A 19,417-nucleotide genomic window follows, 5' to 3' on the forward strand; every position below is an offset into this window, starting at 1 on the left:
GATGCTAGTGCAGAGATTGCTGAGATTAGGAAATGTGAAAGAAACATCTCCATTCTGTTTTGTTTATAAGCTCCTCAAGGTTTAATTGATTAGACTATTAGAAGGATATAGGATGAATGACTTCATTTGTTCTGACCCAAAGTATAAGAGACAGACAGGCATTTTCTGTTGATATTTTCATTCTAATTCATTTCTCACTGATTTGATCATAAGAAAAACCAGGTTCTTAGCCATACAAAGACAAATTTTGGGCCTAAGGTTTGGTTCAAATGAAAAATTTTCCTTTCTAACAATGATAAAGAGAAGCTGAGACTGAAAACAAAGTCAACCTCTTGCATACATTCCAGGTCAGGCTAAATCTACACAGACAAGTGCCCACCTCATGATCAGTTTAACTAATTATGTCATTAATTAGGCGAGGCATTGGAAAGGAAAACCACTTGGATTCCAGAATAATGAAGACTAATTGATAGTAGCTTTGAATCAAAGCAAGGTCCTTTGGCTTTGCAGGCAAGCACGTTAACCACTAAGCCATCTCTACAGATCAGGTGTCACTATCTTAATATTTGACAGGGTAGACTTTGGACCAATATGAGTTAGGAAGGATAAAAAAGGTCACTTTATATTGATTAAAGAAACACTCCAACAGGAAGACATTACAATTCTAAACGTATATTCCCCTAACATGGAGGTTCCCAATTTCATCAACTAAACACTATTAAAACTGAGGTCACAGATAACACCAAACACAGTTGTAGTGGATGACTTCAATACTCCACTTTCATCAATTGACAAGTCATCTGGGCAAAAAAAATAAATAGAGAAGCATCTGGATTAAATAAAGTCATAGAACAAATGGGCCTAACATAGCTACAGAACATTTCATCCAAATGCTGCACAATACACATTCTTTTCAGCAGAATGTGGAATATTCTCTAAAATAGACCATATGTTAGGACACAAAGCAAATGTTAACAAATATAGGAAAAGTGAAATAATTCCTTGTACTCCATCTGATCACAACAGGCATACACAAAATCATGGAAACGAAACAGTACACTACCAAATGATGAATAGGTCAATGAAGAAATCAAGAAGGTTGGGCTGGAGAGATGGCTTAGCTGTTAAGTGCTTGCCTGTGAAGCCTAAGGACCCTGGTTCGAGGCTCAATTCCCCAGAACCCACGTTAGCCAGATGCACAAGGGGACACAGGCATCTGGAGTTCGTTTGCAGTGGCTGGAGGCCCTGGTGTGCCCATTCTCTCTCTATCTGCCTCTCTCTCTCTCTGTCACTTTCAAATAAATAAATAAACAGGAAAAAAAAAGGAAATCAAGAAGGAAATTTTAAAAAATCATAAAATCAAATGATAATAAGAACACAACATACCAAAACCTTTGGGACACAATGAAGGCAGTCCTAAGAGGGAAATTTATAGCCTTAAGCGTGTGTGATGGTTTGATTCAGGTGTCCCCATGAATTTAGGTATTCTGAATGCTAGTCTCCACAGCTTATGGCAACTGGAAATTAAAGCCTCCTGGACCAGTGTTTTGTTGGAGGTGGGCTTTTTGGTGTCACAGCCAGTTTTCCCATGCCAGTGTTTGGCATACTCTCTATTGCTGTTGTCCACCTGATGATGGCAAGGAGGTGATGTCCACCCTCTGCTCATGTTGTTATTTTCCCTGCCATTGTGGAGCTTCCCCTCAAGTCTGTAAGCCAAAATAAACCTTTTTTTCCCACAAGCTGATCTTGGTTGGGTGATTTCTGCCAGCAATACGAACCTGACTATGTGGCTTTGGCCTTTTGGAGCTGATTTTCAAGAGGAATGTGAAAGAATTTGAAACCTTGGCCTAAGACAAGCCTTGCAGGGCTCTAAGTACAGCTTGATGGACTATCCTGGTCAGAGTTGAAAGACCTGAATGTAGTAAGAACTGTAAGGTTTGACTTATGAGGGTGAGAAAGAGCTTTGCCTGTACTGGGCTTGAATCAGTTTGTATGAGAGGCTTGCTGTTATGCCTGTGTCCTGAGAACTTGTGCAGGGTTGCTTTGTGTAGAAGCAGACTGTTGTGTGCTAAGGGATATGGCACAGAAAGAAATGTTTAGGCCAAAACTGCTGCCTGTTTAGCTGCAATTAAGAGATACAACCTTTGAGATTGGGCCAGCTGACCTGCACTGCGGCAACAGGAAGAGCGTAGACTCTTTTGAAGGAGCCTGAATGTTCAAGAAGGGTCCTGCTCTTCCAAGTCTGCTTATGGCCCCCTGATTAACAAAATGACACCCTATCTAGTATTGTGGAGTATAAGAAATGCAGGAAAGAGAAGGTCACTGAATTTGCAACATGGTCTTGTGTTTTGGAAATGGCCATGGGAAGTATGTTGCAGGTTTGCTGAATGCCTGTATGGAGACCCGTTGGAGCCATGAGGATGAACCATGGATTGCAGCAGAGACACAATGGAGATGCCAGGACCACAAGATGCCTGCTAAGGAAAGCTGCTGGCCCTGGATAAAGTTTTCCAGGACTGTAAGTAGCAGCCTAGCTGGAGGGGCAGAACTGGAACTCCGGAGACTTGTTGCTGGTTAGAATTATTGGACTTGGAGATTTGTCGCCAACTAGAGTTGTTGGACTTGGAGTTATAGAGTTTGATGTTTGCCTTGGTTGTTTTAAATCTTGTATTGGTTGAATATTTCTTTGCTATGTCCAATGCCATCTTTTGCAGAGTGAATGTGTATTCTGTGCCATTATAGTCTTATGAGGGATTTTTTTTTTTTTTTTTTTTTTGGTATTATGGCTCAGTTAAAAGACCTTAGATTATGGGGATGTTTAAACAGCATTAGGAATGACAGAAACTATGGGGACTTGGTTGGAGAAATGGCTTAGTGGTTAAGGTGTTTGTCTGTTAAAGCCAAAGGACCCAGGTTTGATTCCCCAGGACCCATGTAAGCCAGATGAACAAGGGGCACATGCATCTGGAGTTCATTTGCAGTGGTTAGAGGACCCTGTCTCTCTTTTATCTCTCTCCCTGCATGCAAATAAATAAAAATTTAAAAATAATGATTTAAAAAACTACGGGGACTCTGAAAATCATACTAAATGCATTGTATTTTATATCATGTATGGATATCAGTTTATGGGGGCCAGGGGTGGAATGTGGTAGTTTGATTCAGTTGTTCCCCATATACTTAGGTATTCTGAATGCTAGTCTCCCCAGTTGATGGCAATTGGAAATTAAAGCCTAATGAAGGCAGTGCATTGTTGGGGGTGGCCTTTTGGGTTTTATGGCCAGTTTCCCCATGCGAGTGCTTGACACACTTCTCTATTGCTGTTGTCCACCTGATGTTGGCCAGGAGGTGATGTTCATCTCCTCATGCTGTCGTTTTCCCTGCCGTTGTGGACTTCCCCTCAAGTCTGTAAGCTAAAATAAACCTTTTTTTCCCACGAGCTGCTCTTGGTAGGGTGATTTCTGCCAGCAATGCAAACCTGACGGCAACACTGCCTATATTAAGAAATTAGAGTGCTGGGAGTTGTGGCGCACGCCTTTAATCCCAGCACTCAGGAGACAAAGGTAGGAGGATCACTATGAGTTTGAGGCCACCCTGAGACTCCATAGTGAATTCCAGGTCAACCTGGACTACAAGCGAGACCTTGTCTCAAGAAAAAAATAAAAAAATAAAAATAAAAATAAATAAATAAATTAGAAAGGTTCCAAGTAAACGACTTAATGCTTCACCTTAAGAAACTGGAAAAATAGGGGCTGGAGAGATGGCTTAGTGGTTAAGCACTTGCCTGTGAAGCCTAATGACCCTGGTTCAAGGCTCGATTCCCCAGGACCCACGTTAGCCAGATGCACAAGGGGGTGCACACATCTGGAGTTCGTTTGCAGTGGCTGGAAGCCCTGGTGCACCCATTCTTCCTCTCTTTCTCTCTAACTCTCTGTCACTCTCAAATAGATAAATAAATAATAAACAAAAAATTTAAAAAAAATTTTAAAAAAGAAATTGGAAAAATAGGAACAAGGACAACCAAGAATTAGTAGACAGGAAGAAATACTAAAGATTAGGGCAGAAATTAATGAAATAGAAACCAAAAAAAAAGAAAGAATCAATGAAACAAAGAGTTGATTCTTTGAAAGGATAAACAAGATTGATAAACCCTTAGCAAATCTGACCAAAAGGAAGAGAGAAGAGACACAAATTAATAAAATTAGAGATGAAAAAGGCATCATTACCATAGATACTAAAGAAATTCAGAAAATTGTAGGCACATACTATAAGAACATTTATATGACCAACCAAAATCGAATCAAGATGAGATTAACGACTTAAATAGACCTACAACAAGCATGGAGATCCAAGCAGTTATTTAAAAAAAATCTCACAACTAAAGAAAGTCCAGGCCTTGATGGATTCACTAGTGAATTTTACCAGATCTTCATGGAAGAACTAATACCAATGCTTCTTGAACTTTTCCATAAATATAAAAGGAAAGAACTCTACCAAACTCCTTTTAGGAAGCCAGCATCACCTTGATACCAAAACCAGACAAAATAGAAAAGAGAAAATTATAGGCCAATCTCCCTCATGAACATAGATGCAAAAATTCTCAACAAAATATTAGCAAACAGAATATAAGAATATATCAGAAAGATCATTCAAACCGACCAAGTAGGCTTTATCCCAGAAATGCAGGGATGGTTCAACATACACAACTCTATAAATGTAAGACATTATATAAATGGACTGAAGGACAAAAATGACATGATCATCCCAAGAGATACAGAAAAGCATGTGACCAAATCCAACATCCCTTTCATGATAAAGTCCTATAGAAACTGGGAATAGAAGGAACATATCTCAACATAGTAAAGGCTATTTATGACAAACATAATAGTAAATGGAGATAAACTTGAGCTTTCCTACTAAAATCAGGATCAAGGGTGTCCACTGTCCCCACTTTTATTTAATATAGCACCAGAAGTCTTGGCTATAGCAATAAGATAAGAGGCACTCATAAAAGGGATACAAATTGGAAAGGAAGGGCTCAAATTATCATTATTTGCAGATGATATGATTCTATACATAAAGGACCCTAAAGACTCTACCAGAAAACTGGTATAGCTGATAAGCACTTGTAGCAATGTAGCAGGATACAAAATAAACACACAGAAATCAGTAGCCTTCCTATACGCTAACAACAAATATGCTGATGATGAAATCAGGGAATCACTCCCATTCACAACTGCATCAAAAAATAAATAAATAATCCAGGTGTGGTGGCACACGCCTTTAATCCCAGCACTTGGGAGGCAGAGGTAGGAGGATTGCCATGAGTTCAAGGCCACCCTGAGACTACATAGTGAATTCCAGGTCAGCCTGGGCCAGAGTGAGACCCTACCTCCAAAACCAAAAAATAAATAAATTAAATAAATTACCTTGGAATAAACCTAACCAAGGATGTGAAGGATCTCTACAATAAAAACTTTAAAACATTCAAGTGAGATATTGCCGATAGGAATTGGAAAGACATCCCATGTTCTTGGATTGGAAGAATCAGTATTGTGAAAATGTTAATCTTAAAAAAAGCAATCTACACATTTAATGCAATCCCCATCAAAATTTCAATAGCATCTTTCATGGAAATAGAAAAAAAAATCCAAAAATTCATTTAGAAGCATAAAAAACCTGGAAAATCCAAAACAAATTTGAGCAACAAAAAAAAAAAGCTGGTGGTTATCACCATGCGTGATTTTAACCTATACTACAGAGACACTGTAACAAAAACAGCATGGTACTGGCACAAAAACAGGCATGTAGATTAATGGGACAGAACAGAGGACCCAGATATAAGTCAAGGCAGCTAAAGCTACCTGATATTTGACCAAAAAAAAAAAAAAAAAAAAAGACCAAAGTACTCATTGGAGAAAAGATAGCCTCTTCAGCAAATGGTGCTGGGAAAACTGGGTATATATCTGTAGAAGGATGAAAATAGATCTTTATCTCTCTCCATGCACAAGAATTAAGACCAAATGGATCAAAACCTTAATATCAGACCTGAAACTCTGAAACTGCTAGAGGAAAAAGGGAAACCTTTCAACATATTAGCATAGGCAATGACTTTCTGAATATAACCCAAGTTGCTCAGGAAAGAAAACCACTAATCAACTATTGGGGCCTCATGAAATCACAAAGCTTTTGTGCAGCAAAGGACACTGTAAATAGAGTAAAGAGGCAATCAACAGAATAGGAGAAAATCTTTGCCAGCTATCCATCTGACAGAGGATTAATATCCAGGATATACAAAGAACTCAAAAAACTAGACAATAAAAAATCAAGCAGCACAGGTGACAAATAATGACAGGGAATGTTGGGTATGCTGACATGAATTTAGTTAGTCATGCCTGCTGCTTAATCTTCTTAGTGACCTGGCTTATACTCCTGGCCCAGAATACTGGTGTGTGTGTGTGTGTGTGTTGTGTGTTGTGTGTGTGTGTGTGTGTGTGTTTTCTGGATCAGTAGAGTTCAACTGGTCCTGCTCCCTAAATCCCTTCATTTGAGCACATGTTTAGGGAATTTTCTTGAGTCAAAGTTCCTTGTCCTTCGCTCATGTAACGCTCATGTAACGCTCATGTAACACACTCGCATATTACTGTTTTGCTGTTCAGTAAAACACCAGATGAGTGCTGGCCTGGGGGTAAGCTTCAAGCTTCAGCAGCAGCAGGAGGAGGAGACAGCTCCTTCTTGGTTTTCAGGGACTCCAAGAGCCAGTGCCTTTATTTCAAGGCACCACAACAATTGGGCATTTGATGACTTAATCACATAAAATCAAAGACTCAGCCGGGCGTTGTGGCGCACGCCTTTAATCCCAGCACTTGGGAGGCAGAGGTAGGAGGATCACCGTGAGTTTGAGGCCACCCAGAGACTACATAGTGAATTCCAGGTCAGCCTGGGCTAGAGTGAGACCCTACCTCAAAAAAACAAACAAACAAATAAAAAAACCCCGAAGACTCAAAAATAGGACTGCAGAGACTGCTTAGTAGTTAAGGTGCTTGCCTGCAAAGCCTAAGGGCCAAGGTTTGATTCCCCAGTACCCACATAAGCCAGATGCACAGGGTGGCACAGGCATCTGGAGTTCATTTGCATTGGCTACAGGCCCTGGCACATCCATATTCATTCATTCATATTCTCTCTCTCTTTCTCTCTCTCTCTCTCTCTCTCTCTCTGTATGTGTAATAAATTTTTAAAAAGTTAGCTGGGCATGGTGGCACATACCTTTAATCCCATCATTTGGGAGACAGAGGTAGGAGGATCACCAAGAGTTTGGGGCCAGCATGAAACTACAGAGTGAATTCCAGGTCAGCCTGGGCTAGAGTAAGACACAACCTTGAAAAACCAAAAAATAAATAAATAAATAAATAAAAATAAATGACAGGGCTAGAGAGATGGCTTAGTGGTTAAGGTGCTTGCTTACAAAGCCTTAGGACCCATGTTTGACTCTCCAGATCCCACATAAGCCAGGTGCACAAAGGGGAAGCAAGCGCAAGGTTGTACATGCCCACTAGGTGGTAAAAGCATCTTGAGTTCAATTGCAGTGGCTGAAGCCCTGACGTACCAAATCTGTCTCTCTTTTTGTCTCTGTGTCTCTAAAATTAAAATAAACACATAAATAAATAAATGACGGAAAGTACCATGGAAAAGACTGTAGTCTTCTGGTTTTAAATAAAGGATCCATATGTGATTAAAAAAAAAAAATTTAGGAGTCTGAAAAATTTACTAAAGAAAAATATCAGATCATGATTAGGAGGTCACTCTTACCTGTATCTAGACCTTGTCGAAGCTCCTTGATTTTATTAGTTGAACCAGACTTTCGGTAAATGCCTTCTGTATAGAGTCCATGCATCTCGATGTAGTTGATGAGCTTTTCTACCACTAAAGGAACAGTTCGGTCTTCACTAGTCAGACGGGACAATTCAACCCCAAATTGTCGAGATGAGAGCTCTGGATCACACTACATGAAAGATAAAGTTGGTTTCTAAATGCATTCAATCATCACAGATCATACGAAGCCAATTCTCTAAGAGGAATTTCTCTTTGTTTCCTTGAAGTTTTTGTAAGGATAATTATAGGAGTTGGGGTTTTGGGTGAAAGGTTAAAAAAAACTTGAATATGACTGAGGGCTGGAGAGATGGCTTAGCAGTTAAGGCCATTGCCAACAAAGCCTAAGGACCTATGTTAAGTCAGATCCCCAAGGTGGTGTATGCATCTGGCATTTGTTTGCAATAGCTGGAGGCCCTGGTGTGCCCATTCTCACTATTTCTATCTGTTTCTTTCTCTCATAAATAAGTAAATATATATTTTTTAAAAAGAGCTAAATCAGGAAAGACTGGGCTGGGGATGCAGCTCATACATGTGCTGGATCATGACATAAAACATATTTATACTGTGATATTAGTTTGAAAGTTTGAAAATCATTGCATTATAAAGCTATTGAAGAGGCCTTGATTCTTTTTTCCACGTGGCAAAGACAGAACGGTGTGTATTACTGAAAGGTACAACTTCTTACCTTTTTAGAGCACTTGGTGGTTGTTTTCAAACAGCACTTCTTATGGCAAGCATACTTACATACTGAAAGACAGGTTAAGAAAAAGAATTTTAGAAATTTGCAAATCAAAGACAGACAAGATCTTTTTAAATTCGCGGCTTATTTATTTATTTGTTTGTGTATGTTTAATACTGGGCATGCATGGAGGTCAGAGGGCCACTTTTGGGTCCATCCTTGTTGGTCAACCTCAGTTGAGGAAGCATTTCTTTCCACGTTTCTATACTGTCTTTCTTTAAAAATTTTTATTTATGGACTTCCGGTTAAGATGGCGGCGTAGGTACCACACCAAAGCAGCCTGGGGGGGAAAAAAGACCAGAAAAACTCAGCAAAATACACACTTTTACTAAAAAGTGAGGTGTATAGGAAATTGAAGCAGCAGCGGAGAAGTAGGAGAGATCCAGAGCATCCAGAGCCCGCACAGGCAGGAAAAGCAGCCCTGGCAGCTCGGCCAACCGCGGTGGCGGCGGCGGCGGCGCACCAGAAAGCCGCCAGGCTTGGCTCCAGCCGCAGGAAAAGCCAGGTGCGGGAGCTGCCACTCCCAAGAAGGATGAAAATTGATTCTTCTCTCTCTCCATGCACAAAGAATTAAGTCCAAATGGATTAAAGAACTTAACATCAGACCTGAAACTCTGAAACTGCTAGAGGAAAAAGTAGGGGAAACCCTTCAACATGTTGGTCTTGGCAAAGACTTTCTGAATACAACCCCAATTGCTCAGGCAATAAAACCACAGATTAATCACTGGGACCTCATGAGATTACAAAGATTTTGCACTGCAAAGGACACAGTGAAAAAAGCAAAGAGGCAACCTACAGAATGGGAAAAAATCTTCGCCAGCTATATATCTGATAGAGGGTTAATATCTAGGATATACAAAGAACTCAAAAAAGTTAAATAATAAGGAATCAAACAAGCCAATCAAAAAATGGGCTATGGAGCTAAATAGAGCATTCTCAAAGGAAGAAATACGAATGGCATATAAGCATCTAAAAAAATGTTCTAAGTCACTAGCGATCAGGGAAATGCAGATTAAAACTACATTGAGATTCCATCTCACTCCTGTCAGATTGGCCACCATCACGAAAACAAATGATCATAAATGTTGGGGGGGACGTGGAAAAAGAGGAACCCTTTTACACTGCTGGTGGGAATGCAATCTGGTCCAGCCATTGTGGAAAACAGTGTGGAGGTTCCTAAAACAGCTAAAGATTGATCTACCATATGACCCAGCTATAGCACTCCTACGCATATATCCGAAGGACTCATCTCATTTCCTTAGAAGTACGTGCTCAACCATGTTTATTGCTGCTCAATTTATAACAGCTGGGAAATGGAACCAGCCTAGAGATCCCTCAACTGATGAGTGGATAATGAAGATGTGGCACATTTATACAATGGAGTTCTACTCAGCAGTAAAGAAAAATGAAGTTATGAAATTTGCAGAAAAATGGATGGACCTGGAAAGGATTATACTAAGTGAGGTAACCCAGGCCCAGAAAGCCAAGCGCCACATGTTCTCTCTCATATGTGGATACTAGCTACAGATGATTGGGCTTCTGCGTAAGAAGGAAAATACTTAGTAGCAGAGGCCAGTAAGTTAAAAAGGAGACATAAAGGGAAGAGAAAGGAAGGGATGAGGGTACTTAATAGGTTGATATTGTATATATGTAAGTACAATGATTGTGATGGGGAGGTAATATGATGGAGAATGGAATTTCAAAGGGGAAAGTTTGAGGTGGGAGGGAATTACCATGGGATTTTTTTTTGTAATCATGGAAAATGCTAATAAAAATTTTAAAAAAATTATTTATATTTGCAAGGAGAGAAGGGGGGAGAGAAAGACAGGAAACGGGGGGGGGGGAGGAAATGAATGAAAATGGCCAGGGCCTCCAGCCACTGCAAATGAACTCATGTGCCACTCTGTGCAGCTGGCTTTAACATGGGTACTGGGAAATTGAACCTAGGCCACTAGACTTTGCAGGCAAGTGCCTTAACCACTGAGTAATCTCTCCAGCTCCCTTTTGTTCTTTGTTTGTACAGAAGTTTTTTAAAAAAATATTTTGTGGGCTGGAGAGATGGCTTAGCGGTTACGCGCTTGCCTGTGAAGCCTAAGGACCCCAGTTCAAGGCTCGGTTCCCCAGGTCCCACGTTAGCCAGATGCACAAGGGGGCGCACGCGTCTGGAGTTCGTTTGCAGAGGCTGGAAGCCCTGGCGTGCGCATTCTCTCTCTCTCCCTCTATCAGTCTTTCTCTCTGTGTCTGTTGCTCTCAAATAAATAAATAAATAATTTAAATTTTTTTAAAAAACTTTGTGCCGGGCATGGTGGCGCACGCCTTTAATCCCAGCACTCGGGAGGCAGAGGTAGGAGGATTGCTGTGAGTTCGAGGCCACCCTGAGACTCCACAGTGAATTCCAGGTCAGCCTGGGCTAGAGTGAGACCCTACCTCGAAAAACCAAAAAAAAAATTTGTTTACTGAAAATGGGTAGGGGAGGAAGAGGCAGATAAGAGAGAATGGGCACGCCAGGGCTTCCAGTTATTGCAAACAAACTCCAGATGCATGTGCCACCTTCTGCATCTGGGTTATGTGAGTGCTGGGGAGTTGAATCTGGGTCCTTAGTCTTTTCAGGCAAGCACCTTAACCACTAAGTGAGCTCTCCAGCCCTCTTTTGTTCTTTTTGAAGCACTTGCTGAGAGCTTCAAGGCCTCCAGAAATTTGTTTTTATTTCCCATCTTGCTGTCAGAATGATGGGGTTATAAAAGCCTGCCACAGCTTCTAGCTTTTTCCATGGAATCTGAGGATTGAACTTGGATACTCAGGCTTGAGGGGCAAGTGCTTTATCTACTGAGCCATCTTCTGAGCCCACAATTTTGTTTTGATGGATAATTTTTTATTAGATTGGACATCTCCCCCTCACATACTCACTCTTTCTCTCTCACACACACACACTTTGTATTGTTAACATCTAAGAAGGATCTGAAGACCTGCTAATATGTCTGGTCACTGTCATTTCAAGACTACTTGTCCTGCTGTACTTAACTCCCCTATACACACCCACATTTCCTGGCTGGTGTGGTGGTACATACCTTTAAGCACTTAGGAGGCAGGAGATCACTGTGAGGCTGAGGCTAGCCTGCCACTACATAGTGAATTCCAGGTCAGCCAGGACTAGAGTGAGACCCTACCTCAGAAAGCCAAAAACCGAAAGTTTAACTGAAAGGTTGGGAGATGACTCACTGGGTAAAGTGTCTGCCGTGCAAGCATGAGGGCTTGAGTTTGTATCAACAGAACTCACATAAAAGTTGGAACCTATAGTGGGCTTCCATGCCAGGGTGCTTATGGCAAGAAGGAAAACAAGAGACAGGAGAATTTCCTGGAAGCTCACCAATGGAGCAATAACAAGGTGAGACTTGTGTGTCAAAGTGAAGTGGAAGGCGAGGATTGACTCAAAAGTTGTCCTCTGTTGGGCGTGGTGGCGCACACCTTTAATCCCCGCACTCAGGAGGCAGAGGTAGTGTAGGATCACTATGAGTTTGAGGTCACCCTGAGACTGCACAGTGGATTCCAGGTCAGCCTGGGCTAGAGTGAGACCTTACCTTGGGGGAAAAAAAAGTTGTCCTCTGACATCCACACTTGTGCTGTTGTGTGCACACACACACAAACTTTTTTTTAAAATATTTTTTGTCATTTTTATTTCTTTATTTGAAAGTGACAGAGAGAGAGGGAGAGAAAGAGACAGATAGAGAATGGGCGCGCCAGGACTTCCAGCCACTGCAAATAAACTCTAGACGCGTGCACCACCTTATGCATCTGGCTAACATGGGTCCTGGTGAATCGAGCCTCGAACCAGGGTTCTTTAGGCTTCACAGGCAAGCGCTTAACTGCTAAGCCATCTCTCCAGCCCAACTTTTTTTTATACAAAAAAGATGCTTACTGGAAAAAAAGTTAAATTGGACAGTATGCTAAAACATAGTAAAGGTTGGGCTGGAGAGATGGCTTAGTGGTTAAGGCATTTGCCTGCAAAGCCAAAGGATCCCAGTTCGACTCTCTAGGACCTACATTAGCCAGCAGCAGGTGCATGCATCTGGAGTTCATTTGCAGTAGCTGGAGGCCCTGGTGCACCCATTCTCATTCTCTCTCTCTCCCTCCCTCCCTCTTTCTATCAAATAAATAAGTAAATAAATAAAATATATTTTTAAAATATGGTAAAGGCTTTCTTTATTGTTCCTAAAGGTATATATTAGAGAGAGTAGGCAAAGAGAAAAATCAGGCAATGGACATCACTCTTTGGTGTTAAAGACAGCTCAGGAAAACTCAAGAAATAGAAAGATTAGGGTTCAACAAAACTGCTCACAGGTCCCTAATACTTACATTTGCAAACAGAAGCTCGGTCCATTATCCATATCAAGGAAGAACAGTATTCACAGTATGTAGGAATGCTATATTGGGTGGCTTTAAAGATGTGGCCATTGTGTTCTTCTACCTGAATGAAAAAAGTTCAGCTTTTTATGTTAAATCCAGTAAAGTCATAGCAAGGTTGTTATCAGTATATAGAAAAGCTACTATTTTTGAAGATTAAAAAAAATTTTTTTTCACTTATCTGTAAGAAGAGAGAGAGAATGAATGAATATGAATGAATGACAATGGGCTTGCCAGGGCCTCCAGCCAGCACACATGAACTCCAGATACAAGCACCACTGTATCTGACTTTATGTGGGTACTGGAGAATAAAACCTGGGTCATTGGGCTTTATAGGCAAGAACCTTAACCACTAAACCATCTCTCTGGTCCCCAAAAGCTACTATTTTTATATGATCATTTTGTAACCTAATACTTGGCTGAAATTTTGTATCTAGGAGTATTCTGGTGTAGTCTTTGTCTTTATTTTAATTTTTTTATTTTTGGTTTTTCAAGGCAGAAGTCTCACTCTAGCCCAGGCTGACCTGAAATTTATTCTGTGTCCCCAGAGTGGCCTCAAACTCATGGCAATCCTCCTACCTCTGCTTCCTGAGTGCTGGGATGAAAGGTGTGTGTCACCACACCTGGCTCTGGTGGAGTCTTTTAAGTAGACAATCATGACATCTGCAAATAGAGATAACTTTACTTCTCTCCTATCTGTATTCTTTTAATTGCTTTTTTTTCTTATTGCTCTAGCTAAGATAGCGGGCAATATATGGAATGAGAGGAAAGTGGGTACATTTTTTGTTCATGATATTTAGAGAAAATGATTTCAGTTTCCTTCTCATTTAGTATAATGTTGGCTATAAGACTGTCATATATATCTGTTATTATATTGAGGTATGTTCCTTCTATTCCTAGTTTCTTCATGGTTTTTGATGAAGGCATGTTGAACTTTGTCGAAGGTTTTTCTCTGCATCTACAGGGATAATCATGTGATTTCTGTCCTACAGTCAATTTATGTGCTGCATTTCATTTGTTGATTTGTCTATGTAGAGCCAGCCTTGTGTCTTTGGAATGAATGAAACTTGGTCATCATCTTTTGAAGATGTACTTGAATTCTGTTTGCAGATATTTTATTCAGAATTTTGGTGCTTATGTTCATCAAGAATACTGGTCCACAGCTTCCTTTGTGTGTCGTGGCCTAATCTGGTGTTCTTATCAATCAGGATAATGCTGGCTGAGTTGTGTGGTGCTCCTTCACTTTGGGGAGCACTTGTGTTTGTTTCCCTCTTAAGGTTGGTAGCATTGAGCACTGTATCCATTTCATCTTGATTTTTTTTGCTGGAAGACTGCTTCAACTTGTTTGTTTTTTTTCCTTCCCAAGGTAGGGTCTCACTTTAGCTCAGGCTGACCTGGACTTTACTATGTACTGTCAGGGTGGCCTCGAACTCACAGTGTTCCTTCTACCTCTGCCTCCCAAGTGCTGGGATTGAAGGCATGTGCCACCACGCCCTGCAACTTCTTGCTTCTTATCTATCTTTTGTAATGTTTAGATCCACTTGGCTTGATTATAATCTTTTAACAAAAATGTGCATTTTCTTTACTTTTGGGGAGGTGTATCTCTCTCTCTCGCTCTCTCTTTTTTCCGTTTGGTTTTTCAAGATAGGGTCTCACTCTAGCTCAGGCTGACCTGGAATTCACTATGTAGTTTCAGGGTGGCCTCAAACTCACAGCTATCCTCCTACCTCTGCCTCCTGAGTGCTGGGATTAAAGGTGTGTGCCACCATGTCTGGCTGACAATTCTATTCTTTAAAGCAGTAACATTAGTAACAAAAGGAATATTATAGTCTGCACTTCAGTAAATCATCTTCTTTGTATTTTTAGTTTTTGGTAGGGTCTTGCTCTAGCCCAGGCTGACCTGAAATTCACTATGTATTCTCAGGGTTGCCTTGAACTCACAAGCAATCCTCCTACCTCTGCCTCCTGAATGCTAGGATTAAAGGTGTGAGCCACTATGCGCAGCTCTCAGTAAATCTTTTTTTTTTTCCTCAATTTTTATTAACATTTTCCATGATTATAAAAAATATCCCATGGTAATACCCTCCCACCCCCCACTTTCCTCTTTGAGATTCCATTCTCCATCATATCCCCTCCCCCTCTCAATCAGTCTCTTTTATTTTGATGTCATGGTCTTTTCCTCCTCTTATGATGGTCTTGTATAGGTAGTCTCGGGCACTGTGAGGTCATGGATATCCAGACCATTTTGTGTCTGGAAGAGCGCGTTGTAAGAGTTCCTTTGGCTCTTACATTCTTTCTACCACCTCTTCCGCATTAGACCCTGAGCTGTGGATCTCGGCAAATCTTAATGCTTGATTTAACATAGGACAACTGGATTCTCTGATACACTTTTGTCTTCCAATCTATTGCAGAATGCAGTTTAGTTTGAAATATATTAAGAAAATCCAGCTTCATATAGATATGGAACGACAAAACTGAGGAATATTTTAATAGTTCTGTAAGACAATGTCACTATACAAATGATACTTCAAAGGTGAATATGAAAACGAAATAAAAGCCACACCAGTGAGCTCCTACGCTCTGTGACACTACTATTAGTATTCTGGACTTCATTAAAGTTCAAGTCTAACCTTCAAAGACACAACTTAAAAAATGGTAAATCAAAGAAAATATTTCTAAATCATATATCTGATAAAGGACTTCTACTCATACCATTTAAGGAAGTGTTATAGCCCAATAAGGCACTCCAATTGAAAAATGAAAAAATTACTGAATAGATATAACATCAAAGAATTTCATGTGATCAACAGACATATGAAAAGATGTTTAACATCTTTTCACAACAAGCACAGGCCCCGCCAAAAAAATTGACAATATCATGCAATTCTGTTGAGCAGTAAAAATAGATACTGGTATAACATGGACTGGATGAACCTCAAAAATGTTATGCTAAGAAGCCCAATGCAAAAACCATGAGATGTTCACAAACAGCAAAACTACAGCAACAGTGAACAAAAGAAAGATATTTGTAACATTATGAGAAAATATTTCAAGTTTTCTGCAATTTTAGGAAGCCACAATTGAAAATTAAGTCTACTGACTGAATGTGCAGGTTACCTGTCATTATAAATTTTTAGACAGGTGAGTAATCCCTACATATGTAATAAACCTATCACTTAAACATGTCCACAGAAATACTGTAAGATATACTCTAAGTCACTGGGATTTTTTGTTTTTTTTTAATAACATGAAAAGACTGTAACTTACCAGATCTGTTTCTTTTTTCCTTCTTTTTTTCCTTTCTGCTTTTGGCACCTGCAGAAGGTGGGGAGAAATACAGAAACAGATATAAAATACTAAATTACTTTCTTTGTTATAAATTTTGAACTATTTAACAAATTAACAGCTCTTCAGTCTTCAAGAGAAACTGTGTAGTATGTGCTAAGGCAAATTTGAGAAAATATTGATTTGGTAAAATGTAGTATTAATAAAATCAAATGGGGCTGGGGAGGTAGTTCAGTCAGTGAAGTGCTTGCCAGGTAAGCATGAAGATCTAAGTTCCAACCCAATAACACATGTAAAAAAGAAAAAGAGGGCTGGAGAAGTGGCTTAGTGGTTAAAGGCACCTGTTTGAAAAGCCTAATGGCCTGAGTTCTCCAGTACCCATATTAAGCCATATTCTCAAAGTGATGCATGTATCTGGAATTTGTTTGCAGTGGCAGGAGACCCTAACATGCCCATCCTCTTTCTCCTCTCCCTCTCTCTGCATGAAAAAAAAAAAAAAATTAAGAAAGAAAAGAGAAAAGGCTAGGCATGGGGGCATGCACTTGTAATCCCAGCACTAGGGAGGTGGAGACCAGCATATCCCTGCAGTTCACTGTCTTGCTAGCCTACCCTACTTGGTGAGTTACAGCCCAGTGAGTGACTCTCAACAAAAGGGATAAATAATGTCTGAAAAACAACACCCAAGGTAGCCTCTGGCCTCCTCATGCAAAAGAACATACACACACACACAAAATCAAAAGAATAGAATATTTTAGGGTTTTTGTTTTTTTTTTTCTGTTTTCCGAGGTAGGGTCTCACTCTAGCTCAGGCTGACCTGGAATTCACTATGTAGTCTCAGGGTGGCCTCCAAATCACAGTAATCTTCCTACCTCTGCTTCCCAAGTGCTGGGATTAAAGGCGTGCGCCACCACACCTAGCTTTAGTTCTCTTTTTAAACCTCTGTGTTGTCTTTATTAAAACTGGGGGTAGCCAGATGTGGTGGTGCATGACTTTGATCCCAACACTCAGGAGGCAGCAAGTCAGCCTGGGCTAGATTGAGCCCCTACCTCAAAAAAAGAAAAAAAAAAGGGTGAGAGTATCATCATATAATCTTGAGGGCTTTGTCTTTAAAAAAAAAAAAAAAGTGTGTGTGTGTGTGTGTGTGTGTGTGTGTGTGTACTTTTTTTTTTTAATTTTTAATTTTGGGAGGGGGAGAATTAGTACACCAAAGGCCTCAGCCAATGAAATTGGAGTCCAGACACTTGCGCCACCTAGTGGGCATGTTCCACCTTGCACTTACCTCACCTTTGTGAGTCTGGCTTATGTGGGATCTGGAGAGTCAAACATGGGTCTTTAGGCTTCGTATACCACTAAGTCGTCTCTCCAGTCCTGCTTTGTATTTTGGTGTGTGTGTATGAGTATGTGATGTGTGTGCAGATGTGCATGCTCTGTGCACTGGTGCCTGGAGGCCAGAGAACAGTCAGGTATTCTCTTCACTTTTTTTTTTTTTTTTTGGACATGGAGTCTCTCACTCAACCTGGAGCTGCCATTTTTGCCATCTCCCTTGTCCTTGTAAGCAAGCCCCAGGGAATTTCCTAACTAGACCCCATGCATGACTGGAGGTACCGATGTGCATGGTCACACCCAGCTAAAGAATGGAGCTGAAAGCCAGGCATGGTGGTGCACGCCTTTAATTCCAGCACTTGAGAGGCAGAGGTAGGAGGAACACTGTGAGTTTGAGGCCAGCCTGAGACTATATAGTGAATTACAGGTCAGCCTGGGCTAGAGGGAGACCCCACCTCAAAAAACAAAACAAAACAAAACAAAACAAACAAACAAAAAGAATGGAACTAGGGTAAATCAGCAACCCCCCCCCCCCCCGCAGGCCTTCATGCTTGTATAGCAAGTACTCTTAACTGCTTAGCCATCTCCCCAGCCCCAACACGTTTTTATCATGAAGGATGTGTTCACTGAAGTTTAGAAAATATATGGCAAATTTACAAGACAGAAAGGAGCTTGGAGTGTCTGAAGTAATGCTAACTGACACATTCTCTGTCATGTTTTCCTCATATACATGATGTCATAGAAAGGACCTAGGTTCGATTCCACAGTACCCACATAAGCCAGTTTGTTTCAGTAGCTGGAGGTCCTGTCATGCCTATTCTCTCTCAAATAAAAAATAAAAAATAAATACATAGGACATAAGAAAAGAATCATAGCAAAGCCATTATTTTAAAATAAATAATATGTGCTAATTTTTTTAACAGAAGTGTCCCGAATAGATTCTTGGTTTGTTTTTTGAGGTAGGGTCTCACTCCAGTCCAGGTTGGAACTCACTCTGTAGTCCAAGCTGGCCTTGAACTCATAGCCATCCTCCCACCTCAGCCTCCCAAAATACTGGATTATACAAGTGAGCCACTACATCTGGCCCAAATAGATTCTTAAAAAGAATTCATAATTGAATAGTTTTTGAAATCAAAATATATCTTATTTACCTTTGTGGCAGTGTTATCCAAAGTTTTGAATTCATTCATGTATTCATCTAAAAACACCTTAAAAGTGTTGACCCAGACTCTCACTGGAGATTCACTCCAGTCACGCTGTTCAAGCCTCATGGTCTTTTCCAGAATCTGTTCGAACAGTGCATACAGGTCTTTATAACGTATGCTTTTCCCATCATCCATCTAATAAGAGAAAAAAAAATGTTAGGTTTTATGAAGAAATTCTTTCAAAGACTGATTAAACTTGTAGTGAGGGAATATAGGTTAGGATCTTGCTGTATAGTAAACAATATGGGAGCTGGAGAGATGGCTCAGCTTTTAAGGTGCTTGCCTGTAAACCCAGGTTCACTTCTCCAGTACCCACATAAAGCCAGATGTACAAGGTGGCACAAGCATCTGGAGTTTGTTTGCAGTGGCTAGAGGCCCTGGTGTGCCCATTCTTTCTCCCTCCATCCTTCCCTTCCCTTCCTCCCTCCCTCCCTCTCTCAAATAAATAAATTAAATTATAAATAAATAAATAAATAATGTGCATGCTATGAAAGTAGGGAATGCAAGAGTGAAACCTGCTAAGTAATAAAAGACCTAAAAGTTTAAGCAATGTAATAATGGAGTAAGTCCTGAAAACTGCTTTACAATTTTGTTT

The 19,417-nt window shown here is 40.4% G+C and overlaps 1 protein-coding gene across 9 annotated transcripts in view; it reads right to left on the minus strand.

Moving 5' to 3' along the window:
- Myo9a (myosin IXA) overlaps positions 1–19,417 on the minus strand; it is a 231,482-nt gene that overhangs the window by 26,228 nt on the left and 185,837 nt on the right. For all 9 annotated transcript variants that reach the window (XM_045160720.1, XM_045160723.1, XM_045160724.1 and 6 more), the window contains 5 exons: positions 18,769–18,957; positions 16,277–16,324; positions 12,962–13,073; positions 8,555–8,616; positions 7,807–7,999 (listed from right to left, as the gene is read on the minus strand). In XM_045160720.1, coding sequence (XP_045016655.1) covers positions 7,807–7,999; positions 8,555–8,616; positions 12,962–13,073; positions 16,277–16,324; positions 18,769–18,957 — 604 coding nt within the window. The remainder of the gene's footprint in view (positions 1–7,806; positions 8,000–8,554; positions 8,617–12,961; positions 13,074–16,276; positions 16,325–18,768; positions 18,958–19,417) is intronic.

Source organism: Jaculus jaculus, chromosome 10 (genome assembly GCF_020740685.1).
Source record: "Jaculus jaculus isolate mJacJac1 chromosome 10, mJacJac1.mat.Y.cur, whole genome shotgun sequence".
Lineage (NCBI taxonomy): Eukaryota > Metazoa > Chordata > Mammalia > Rodentia > Dipodidae > Jaculus > Jaculus jaculus.